The following is a 12,122-nucleotide window of genomic DNA, read 5'->3' on the forward strand; positions in this document are numbered from 1 at the left end:
GGAATTAGAAAAGGTAGCAAGAAGGGCAACAAAAATGATTAGGAGTATGGAACAGCTTCTGTATGAGAAAAGATTAAAAAGACTGGGATTTTCCAGCTTGGAAAAGAGACAACTAAGGGAGGATATGATAGAGGTCTATAAAATCTTGACTGGTGTGGAGAAAGCTCCATTTCCTCTCCCTGTGATCTACTCTGGATCCAACTGCAGAACGTGAAGCAGTAATAAGTAAGAGAGCTACAACAGGGATTTGAACTATGAACTACTCTTTTTCCCATTAACTGATAACAAAATAGTATCAGACAGAACAGCTCTGGCAGGAGGTCCATCATAATTCCCAATGAGAAAAACAGTTGAGCATCTCATTTTACTTTCCATTAAAATCAACACTCAAATACCACTGAACGCGCACTCTTTAAGGGTACCCCTACACTGCAATTACTCAGCCCTTGCTGGCCCGGGACAGCTGACTCAGGTTAATGGTCTAGTTGATTGCGGTGTAGATGAGGCTCAGGCTGCAATCCAAGCTCTGGGACCATACCACCTTGCAGGGTCCTAGAGGCAGGGCTCCAACCTGAGCCTGAACATCTATACAATTCAACAGCCCCTTAACCCGAGCCCTGGTCAGCTAGGGGGTTTTGATTGTAGTATAGACATATCTTAAGGGTTGTCTTTTCATCTACATAGAAGCATACTGTTTGGTCAGCTGTTCTATTTTACTTGTCATTCTTTCCCTTATTATATAAGTATCTTTTCCATTTGCCCTGTGCTGTTCAAAGTCAAAGAACTGTATTTGTTGCCATTTTGCCACTCCACCTCAGTGGAGTGGTCAATAAGGTAGACTACAACATTGCTTGTGAAGTATCCAATATACATTAACAAGCACTTACGTAGCACTTTTTAAGTTTCAAGTACTCTAAAAACGATCAGTCAATCTGCATCTATATGAAACATATGAGTCGATGGTCTCAGTATTACTGGACTTCAGTACAGTCTGTAATAGAACTATTAGGTTGAGAAGCAATATAGTACTGAAAAAGCATGTAAACATCTTCAAGTTATATAAGGTTCTAAAATGCCTTTTTCAAAGAGAATCACATTGGCTAAAGCAAAACGTATAAAGGAAAAATCAGTAGAGGGACACAGCACTTAGGCATCGACATGAAAAGCTACTCTTTACTATAGCGAACCAGACCCAAAGGCAGAAAACATTACATAACTACAGTCTGATCCCTAAAGAGTGGGAATTATGCCTGAATCAAGAGCAGGCTCCTTAGTTGTGTTTAGAATTTTTTCTAAATGTGCATAGACAAAGTTTCATTTCTTTCAAGCATCTGATTTTATATTTCACTTTTCTGTTTATATAGTTTATGTTTACCTATATTATCTGTGGCATGTTTTCTCATGAAGGGAAGGAAAATCCTTTACAGAGGTCTACTAGATTTAGCTGGTTTGCTTAACTAGATCTTTCTAAGGTCCAGCAATATATTTAGCATTACCATCCCCACTTTTAGTGAACACAACTGTTGCCTACAGTACATGTGACAGTTACGCTTATGTATAAAGAAATATTGCAAGACTGCTTATTGAAAAATCGTGTTCCTAGCTAGTTGATAGTAGTGGCTCTCTACCTTTCCAGACTACTGAACCCCTTTCAGGAGTCTGATTTGTCTTCAGTACTCCAAGTGTCACCTCACTTGAAAACTACATGCCTACAAAATCAGACATAAAAATACAAAAAAGCGTCACAGCACACTAGTACTGAAAAATTGCTTACTTTCTCATTTTTACCATATAATTATAAAATAAATCAATTGGAATATAAATATGGTACTAACATTTCAGTGTATAGTCTACAGAGCAATATAAAAAAGTCATTGTCTGTATGAAATTTTAGTCATATTGTAGTGACTTCGCTAGTGCTTTTTACATAGCCTGTTGTAAAACTAGGCAAATATCTAGATAAGTTGATGTACCCCGTGGAAAACTTCTGCATACCCCTGGAGGAGAACCCACAGTCTTAAGACACATTGTAGTTGATTGTTCCTGAACAGAAAGCTGTTGGACTTGGCAATGAAGCCCTTTCAGGGCTGTTTGATGAAAGGTAAAAATATCATGTGCAGTATACCAGAAACTTCCCACACGACAGAAAACACCAAGCCACAAAGTTTAAGTCATCTAGTTAACGGAGACACATTTCAATTAAATTTTAATTTTATATATATATATATATATATATATATATATACACACACACACACACACACACAATGTGTGCTGAAAAGTTAAAGTAACATTGCAACATTTTAATAAACATAGATTTACCACAACCTTAATTATATACTTTTTGCATTTTCTTTTTGATTGCTAAGATGTATGTAAAAAGTGCTGTTCATTAAATTCAAATAGCCATGTTAATATAATATTAAAGCCATACTGCTTTAAAGCATTAGAAAATGCTAATGTTATTCTATTTTTCTGAATTATAAATCCAAAATGGTATAGACTAAACTCCATTTTGTCATGTTGGCATTCCTAAGCAGTATCTTTTAGTGTTTTGTTCTTTGGGGCAAGGTGTGTGTGGGGAAATTACCAAGATACAGAATTCTTTAACTGTACACAGACCATTGTCTAAAACATAAAAGAGGTGTAGTGTTGGAGGAACCAAGAGAGGGGCAAGGAGCTATGCTGCCTGGTCTCAGAATGGGGGTGCAAGGTAGTAGACTGGCCAAGCATTGAATGGAACCAGAGGGCAAAGAAAGATATGGAGGCAGGGGATCCATTTAAAGAACAAACCAAGAAGGCAAAGTTAAAGACGGCTGCGTGGTGTAAATCATATCAGGCAAGAGTGATGACAGATTATATGGCAGAAGCAGAGTGACTGAATTCCTTAACTGCACATTTACAGACTAATTTTGGAGGTTTTGTAGTTGATTTCTTGTAAGTAATGCACTGTTTTTTAGTGTTATTTGGAACAGGGTAAGATTAAAATGTGATTCCCCCTCAGCCCCGAAGTCCAGCTAAGTTTGTGAACAACAGTTAGGTTACAGTGAGCCTATAAACAGAAAGCCTTTCTTTTAATAATTTATCGATGTAAGACATCCAGGTTCTTTGGCAATTGGCAGAGATATTAATTTCTAAAGTAAGTATCTTGCTTTGCAATGTAAAGGTCATTCGATCTAGCAAGCCTCCCAGCTGTTCAAGGCACAGAATGAAACACCACCCGGGAAGACACTTGGCATACCAGAAGACAACAGGGGCGAAAAAAAACCAGCTTACTTGACTGGCTAATATTGACTATTCTCTCTGTACAAAGATCAAAAACTTCTCACCTGGAAAACCTGACAAGGATTCTAAACATTCTATAACTACAGGCTACCTGTAACTGAAAGTTAGCATGAAAATTAGGCACTATTTTGGGCAACAGTGGGCACGTGATGCAATTTTAATTCCTACATTTCAGAAATGTTCTGTGTACAATACTTCCAGTATGGGCCTCAGAAAACAGGCTTCAGTCTCCCTATGGCAGGCAGTATCCCAAAGGTACTACCGGCTGAATGCCAGCGTTAAACTATATGTCTGTGTATATATAAATATGTGTACACCCCCCAACCATCTGTGAGCAAGGCACTAGAGGCGGCTATAGGTAACACTGAAGGGAGAATTTTCTATGGTTTATAATATTCCTCCTAAATTCCTAAAAATGTTCAAAGTAGTGCCTTCTTAATTACCCGAAGATTTTCAGATTTTTCATCTTTTTTTGGCACTCAGTTAAACAGTTGGGATTTAAAACTTCAAACTCTGAATGCCCTCAATGACATAGGTACAGATGCTTTGCAAGAGAATTTGAAAAGAAAATTATTTCTTTTCCATTTGATCAACAAGTCAAAACTGCACATTGAACATGTGGGTTTCCATAAAGAATGTGCGCAGACACATGTACATATACAAACCAGCACGTACACATCTGGATATCCACGCACAGCCCTACCCCTCCCAGCAACCTGCTAAACCAGCATTTCTCAAAGTTTGGGTCACTGGGTCGCTCTGGTCAGCGCCACTGACCAGGATGTTAAAAGTCCCGTCAGCAGCACTGCCCAGCTAAGGAAGGCTAGTGCCTCCCTGTTCCAACACTGTGCTGCGCCCCAGAAGCAGCCAGCAGCAGGTCTGGCTCCTACACCCCAACCCTCTGCCCCAGCCCTGAGCCCCTCCCACACCCCAAACCCCTCATCCCCAGCTCCACTGGCATCAACAATTTTCTTCAACTGGGTCCCCACAAAAAAAGCTTGTAAATGGCTGTGCTAAACCATCCCACCCCTACAGAACCCTTTCCTACACTTACTGATCTTCCAGTCTATCTTTAGGATGGCAAAGATCTAACAAGTCAGACAGTCTCTTTGCATGGCTTGCTGTCACAAGTTTCACATTTCATCTGAAAATGACAATTCACTTGTACCCTTGTGCAAAATTTAAACTGAATGCATGATCTAATGCTGTCAAAATATCTCATAATCAGTATCCTGTATAATCCAGTCATTGAATTTGACACAGAATCCACCTCTCACTGCAGAAATGTGCTCCAGGATTCAAGCTTTCATTTTCTAAAACAGTTATGGTTTGATTAATCATTTGTATTATGGTAGCACTCAGAAACTTCAATCAGGATCAGAGCCGCATTGTGTTGGGCTCCACACATACATTTAGGCTATGTGTGCACTACACAGCTTTTAGCGACATGGCTGTGTGGCTACAGCCGTACTGCTAAAAGTCGTGCAGTGTAGCTGCTGTTTGTTGGCTCTCCTGCCGACCCAAAACTTCCAGCCCCACTGAGTGGTGTTTGTGTTGTCAGCAGGAATGCGCTGTTCACACTGGTGCTTGTTGGGGCAAAACTTGTGTCTTTCGAGGGAGGGATGGGGTGGTTTAACATCTCTGAAAGACAAAAGTTTTGTCGTACCATTGCCAGTGTAGACATAGCCTAAGAGATAGTCCCTATCCTACAGAGCCTAAAATCCAATACGACAGAAAAGACTTAACAAGCGAGTGTCATAAATGCAAGGGAAGGAGAATGAAGGTAATAGAGAACAGAGGTTAAAATGATAGGAACATATGGAGAGAAGCAATCTATGTGAAATTTTATTATAAAATTAAATAAATTAGATACCAGTAAACCTACTGATCCTTTTGGTTACAAAGAAAAACCTTCAAAATGGAAACGAAGTGAAAACCAGTGCATTGTTGTATTCCCAAGTCTGGACATGATCACTCCCAAAAGGATCACATACAATATCCCAGGTTAACTGAAGCTCCCGGATAGCCATTTTTCACGTCTGTCCCCTTGGACTGTACTGTGAATTAACACTTCAGGCAAAACAAGGTCAGAATGTATACACTGCCTATCAGAACTTCATCATTCCACTTCAGGCATGGGAGACTAAAAGTACAGCTGAACCAGAGCATGCAAGCTTTGAAGCCTGTGCTCCACTTTGGTCCTATTCCCCATATTTCCTGAATCCTCAATCATCAAATACTTAAAATAAACTACAGCTCTGATTTCCTGAAAGTGGGTATTCAAATCTCTACCTCTACTACCAACAATCCTTAGAAAAACTAGAACGGAACAAAATCCTGCTAAACTTAAAAACAATGAACATGAGAAGCAGTTTATTTCTTACACTGACCGCTATATGTAAGGAAAGAAGAGAACTTCACAAGAAGGAGATCAAAAGTCAAACTACAGATTCAGTAGAAGTGAAAACACATGAAATAGGGACATCCGAGATCTCAAAGCATTTGCAAACTCTACCAGGTGTTTTAGATGATGATCTTCCCCCGTGAAGAATCAATTAAAACACCATGAAATCTGCCATATACAGTTATCCTATAGACCAGAAGACAAACAGGATTGCCCAGAAGAGGTGGTTTTTCAACGGTACAATAAAGCTGTACTGGAAATCACATGTGGGTATTTTGAAGTAACCTCTTGAAACAGAGCATGCCTTTGTATGTCATGTCCTTAGTGCAGGTGTTAATACACATTTTAAACAGCATACATCTGAGACTTAGCTAACTAGAAAGATTATATGTTGTCAGCTCCCTTTTGAATCCCAGCAAAATTCTGGTTTCTTTCAACATCAATATGGTAAACAGAGAAAAATGACTGTCATTATCGAGTGACCTATCAACAAACAAGGACTTCTAGGATATTGTGTGTCTCATAAATTTATTCCCAGATGGTCAACTATACTCACAAGCCTTCCATTCCCATTTACCCTGTTACTATTCTTGCTCAGGTTCTGTCCATCTCAGACAAACCTACCATGTGGTAGCGTTATGTTTGCACCATCAATGATTGCTTGTGCCAGTTCATGATCATTGCTCTCAAACGCATGTGCAGCAGCCTTGAGGGCATCCCAAATCTCCTTGCGGCCTTCAAAAGCTGGTGCTGTGTCCCAAAACTCATCTCTTTTACTGCGCAGCTGTCCATCTGTCATTGGGTAATCACTTTTCCATTTTGGTTTCTCTTTTTTCAGGGGTTGATTACGACCTAAAGCAACTGTAGAAAAAGATACAAACACACATTACTAAAGTCAATGTGGTTATATTTTAGTTGTGAGCAGCTTCAGTTTTCTTTCTGGAAATTCCAGTCCACTACAAGCTCTCCAATCCTGCACATGCTCCCTACACTGTTCTAATTTCTTTTTCAAGGCTCTCTGGTCATTTCAAAAAGTTCCCCCCCTCAGGTTCAATTCTTTCAGGGGTTTCCCTTCCCCTCTTCAATTATACCTGCCTCTCTAAATGTCTAAAGATTCCCTGAGTGCCCTTGAAGTTCTCTCCAAGCTCCCCTGGTAACTGTCTCTTCACTCGTTATGCCATCTGCTTCAGCCTGCATGACTTATTCATAAAACAATAAAATCTTTCAGCATGCTACAGCAGCTATACAGTGAGAGAAGCAAATCAACTAGTAGCATCCCACTGTCACAGAGGCAATACTGCATCAGGATCTTTCTTTTCTATTCTGCCAGCAATGAATTCTGCACAAATTATGCTCCGCTACTAAATATAAGAGTTTTATAAAACAAAGTATTTTTATTGTCCTCTTTGTACATCTTATTTCCCTTTTTGCATTTATTCAGCTTTTTAAGTATTTATGACTTCAAAGCTAAAATCTTAGTGCAGACACAGAAATCGCTAAAGAATATATTGTAACTTTACAAGGTTTCCCATAGTGGATACTTCATTTACATGAAATATTTGAGAATTTGCGTCACTTTAATTATAGCAACATTCATTTAACACAGAGACTGCTAAAAAGGAACTATAAAGGTTTCTTGCCATACTATTAGGCCTACTTGTTCAGTTTTTAAGCATTATGAAGAACCACCCATTATGTAATCATGTGCTGGTGATCAAAGAAATTATCACTTTGGGTTTGTTAGCAATTGGCCCAGCAGAATCATCCTTAAGATAACATTAAAGAACCCTGTTTATTTTGGAAGCCTAAAAGTTTCCCTATCTTCCTAGGCACTCAGATACTACAATGATTCATAGAATCACAGGACTGGAAGGGACCTCGAGAGGCCTGACCTCATGGCAGGACTAACTATTATCTAGACCAGTGGTTTTCAAACTTTTTTCTGGCGACCCAGTTGAAGAAAACTTTTGATGCCCACGACCCAACAGAGCTGGGACTGAGGGGTTTGGGAGGGGCTCAGGGCTGGGGCACAGGGTTGAGGTGAGGGGGTGAGGCCGGGAATGAGGGGTTCAGGGTCCGGGAGGGGATCAGGGCTGTGGGTGCAGGCTCTGGGGTGGGGTCAGGGATAAGGGGTTTGGGGTACAGGAGGGGCTCCAGGTTTGGGGGGGGGGGCTCAGGGCTGAGGCAGGGGATTGGGGCACGGGCTTACCTCAGGCAGCTCCCGGTCAGCAGCAGTGCTAAGGCAGGCTTCCTGCCTGTCCTGGCACCATGGTCCGCACTGTGCCCCGGAAGCGGTCAGCAGCAGGTCTGGCTCCTAAGCGGAGGTGCACAAGCGGCTCCGCGCAGCTCTCTCCTGAAGGCACTGCACCCCCCTGCTCCGATTGGCTGGTTCCCGGCCAATGGGAGTGGAGAGCCAGTGCTCTGGATGGGGGCAGCATGCGGAGCCCAGTGGCCCCACTGCCTAGGAGCCGGACCTGCTGCTGGCCACTTCTGCGGTGCAGCGTGGTGTCAGAACAGGTAGGGACTAGCCTGCCTTATCCAGGCAGCACTGCCGACGGGACTTTTAATGGCCTGGTTGGCGGCGCTGACCAGAAACACAGTGACCCAATGCCTTACATTCCGTGACTCAGTACTGGGTAGCGACCTGCAGTTTGAAAACCACTGAACTAGCCCATCCCTGACAGATGTTTGTCTAACCTGCTCTTAAAAATCTCCAATGATGGAGATTCCACAACCTCCCTAGGCAATTTATTCCAGTGCTCAACCACTCTGACAGTAAGAAAGTTTTTCCTAATGTCCAACCTAAACCTCCCTTGCTGCAATTTAAGCCCATTGCTTCTTGTCCTATGCTCAGAGTTGAAGAACAACAATTTCTCTCCCTCCTCCTTGTAACAACCTTTTATGTACTTGAAAAGGTATGTCCCCTCTCAGTCTTCTCTTCTCCAGACTAAACTAACCTAATTTTTTCAATCTTCCCTCACAAATCATGTTTTCTAGACCTTTAATCATTTTTGTTGCTCTTCTCTGGACTTTCTCCAATTTGTACACATCTTTCCTGAAATGTGGCGCCTAGAATTGGATACAATAGTCCAGTTGAGGCCTAATCAGCACGGAGTAGAGCGGAAGAATTACTCCTCGTGTCTTTCTTACAACTCTCCTGCTAATGCATCCCAGAATGATGTTTGCTTTTTTTGCAACAGCGTTACACTGTTGACTCATATTTAGCTTGTGATCCACTATGACCTCCAGATCCCTTTCACAGAACTCCTTCCTAAGTAGTCATTCCCCATTTTGTATGTGTGCAACTGATTGTTCCTTCAAAAGTGGAGTACTTTGCATTTGACTTTATTGAATTTCATCCTATTTACTTCAGACCATTTCTCTAGTTTGTCCAGATAATTTTGAATTATAATCCTATCCTCCAAAGCATTTGCAACCCCTCCCAGCTTGGTATCATCTGCAAACTTTTTAAGTGTACTCTCTATGCCTTTATCACTGATGAAGATATTGAACAGAACTGGACCCTGTGAGACCCCTCTCATTATGCCCTTCCAGCATGACTGTGAACCACTGAACACTGCTCTCTGGGAAACGTTTTACAACCAGTTATACAGCCACCTTATAGTAGTTCCATCTAGGTTGCATTTCCTTAGTTTGTTTATGAGATCATATGAGACAGTATCAAGAGGTTTACTGAAGTCAAGATATACCACATCTACTGCTTCCCCCCTATCCACAAGGCTTGTTACCATGTCAAAGAAAGCTATCAGGTTGGTTTGACATGATTTGTTCTTGACAAATCCATGCTGACTTTTACTTATCAACTTACTATCTTCTAGGTGTTTGCAAATTGATTGATTATTTGTTCCATTACCTTTCCGGGTACAGAAGTTAAGCTGATTGGTCTGTAATTCCCCGGGTTGTCCTTATTTCCCTTTTTATAGATGGGCACTATACTTGCCCTTTTCCAGTATTCTGGAATCTCTCCCATCTTCCATGACTTTTCAAGATAACCTTTAATGGCTCAGCTATCTCCTCAGTCAGCTCCTTGAGTATTTGATTGGGACCATAGAAATCCTCAGGACTATCTGGTTTTTTTCTAAATATTTCATAATATATTAAAATTTTGGGAAGCCCAAAAGTTGTTTTGGAACTTTTGCCTTGTGTACAAACTGCACAACTGTGAAACCTTGTACTGATCTTGGATTTTTTTCATTTTTTTTCTTTTTTGGTAAAACATCTTCTGAACTGTAGAGAGGGCAGGGGCATGATGGAAACTATCTCATGAGAGGGGGGAAAGCCCCTATCAGTAAAAGTTTAATACAAACAGTGGCATTTGAATCCATCACTGGCAGTAGCAGCCTTGTCAAAATGGGTCATTTCCCCTGACAGCAGCATGGGAAAGCAATGAAAAAAAACAAGAACTTCTACCCTGGTCAAATATCACAAGACTGAGTATGTAGTTCAGTGTTTACAGGGGAAACAAATGTCCTTCAGCCAAATGTAAGGATGTTTGTGACACCCTGAACCTCTCATTCCCGGCCTCAGCCCTGCACCTCAACCCTAGTCTGTCAATCAGTCTAGGAGACCAGCATATCATATGGTGGGAAGATTCCCTTGACATGTTCTTAGTGAAGGAGCCTTTACATTTCCAGTACTGTGGAAGAATCACAAACATCACTGTCTGGTTAGGGAGGCAGTAAAAGACCTAATCCGTCACCCCACCTCTGCAATACAGAAGACAAATTGTCTCTGATCAAAATAAGACTGCACCTGCTGTGCCACTGAGGTCCAGGGAATACAGTTTCTGTTTAATTGAGCTGCTAATTATTAGTCCTTAAAAATCTCAACGCACTGATGGAACAGGAGAAATGTTTATATTTAACGTTCTACAAATCTACATTTACAAGGGGTGAGGTGAGTGACATTCCTTTCTTCCCATACTCTGCTCATTTTGGCAAAGATGATGGCACAAGCAAAACAAAACCCATGTCCCTCTCAACTTTATTCCACACATTTTAGATCAGCAATTTAAATCAGAATATTCTCCATAACCCCTCCCTTTCACATACACAGCTACAATTAGCTACAACGAAGACATTTTTAACAGGGGACCCACTAAGGTTCTACTGTACTGCAAAGAATAGGAACAATTTACCAGATTATGAAAGATTAGGAAAACATGAAATAATCTTACTCCCAATGACATGAAATCACAACTTTCACTAAAGCTTCAAACAAATTGAAAATCTTAGTTTCTGGTATCAGTTATATTTTCAAAGAGTGGCTGTTTTATTCCAGGCATGTCCCTTCCTTCCTTAATTCCCTTCACCACAGACAGGACTGTCCCTAGACATTGTGGTGCCCTATGCAGCACCCCCGCAGGGGCGGAGGCATGTCCCCAGGCCTCCGCAGGGGGTGGGGGGGAGAAGGGGGCTGTGCCCAAGGTCTGTGGGGGCAGGAGCAAGCTTGGGGGCAGGGGCAAACCGCCCCCCAGCATGAGCCAGAGGAGCGGAGCGGTTCGGGGCCGGGTCACTCCACTTCCTCACGTCTGGTGATTGCAGGACTCCGCACTCACGGGGCAGCAGGAAGTGGAGTGACCCAGCCTCAGCCGGCTCTGCTCTGTTCCCCTGGCTCCCAGCCTTGGGACTTGTGGGCGGGGGGAACCGCCCCTCAGCACTCACCGGAGGCACGGAACAGGTTGGGGCCAGGTCTCTACACTTCCCACCACCCGGTGAGTGCAGGCTGCACCCGACCCCTGCTGCAGTTCCCCGGGACGTGGCTCAGGGGAAGGAGTGGAGTGGGGGCAGAGTTGGGGGTGGAAAGAGGTGGGGCAGGGGTGGAGACTATGGGGAAGGAGTGGAGTGGATGTGGGGTGGAAGCGGGGGCAGCTTTCCTGGTCCGCTCAGCTAGCTGGGGGATCAGGCTGGCCGCTGGAGCAGCATGCAGCTGCATAGGGCATCAGGAAATTTGGGGCAATTTGGTGCCCCAAATTTCCTGGTGCCCTATGCAGCTGCATAGTTTGCGTATGGGTAAGGATGGCCCTGACCACAGATATTTCTCTCTCACTCTTGACCTGTGAAAGCTAGATGCTATTTTAAAACCAAAAACCACATGAAAATGGCATGCGCCTTCCATTGCTGGTGGAATGCGGTGGCATATACATGAATTATCTTCCTTTATAAAAAAAGGAGTGTTTAAATGGCTTTAGAAGATCAAATAGGATGTATTTAAGAAGCCTAATTTACTCACTGTCTGTACTGGCACTGCAGAAAGAATGTTATATCCACACACATTCTTTAAAGAATGAAGAAATACACCCAAGGTTACTGGTAGCAGAGTTATACAGTTTGACTTTACACAGCCAATATACCACCTCTTTTAAACATGAATTCAAAGTAGCATTCATGTTTTAGGATCTGGGAATGTTAAT

At 42.2% G+C, this 12,122-nt stretch overlaps 1 protein-coding gene across 2 annotated transcripts in view; it reads right to left on the reverse strand.

The window, feature by feature from the left end:
• UBTD2 (ubiquitin domain containing 2) overlaps window positions 1-12,122 on the reverse strand; it is a 113,471-nt gene that overhangs the window by 49,152 nt on the left and 52,197 nt on the right. For both annotated transcript variants that reach the window (XM_048859872.2, XM_075131342.1), the window contains exon 2: window positions 6,314-6,550. In XM_048859872.2, coding sequence (XP_048715829.1) covers window positions 6,314-6,550 — 237 coding nt within the window. The remainder of the gene's footprint in view (window positions 1-6,313; window positions 6,551-12,122) is intronic.

Source organism: Caretta caretta, chromosome 8 (assembly GCF_965140235.1).
Source record: "Caretta caretta isolate rCarCar2 chromosome 8, rCarCar1.hap1, whole genome shotgun sequence".
Lineage (NCBI taxonomy): Eukaryota > Metazoa > Chordata > Testudines > Cheloniidae > Caretta > Caretta caretta.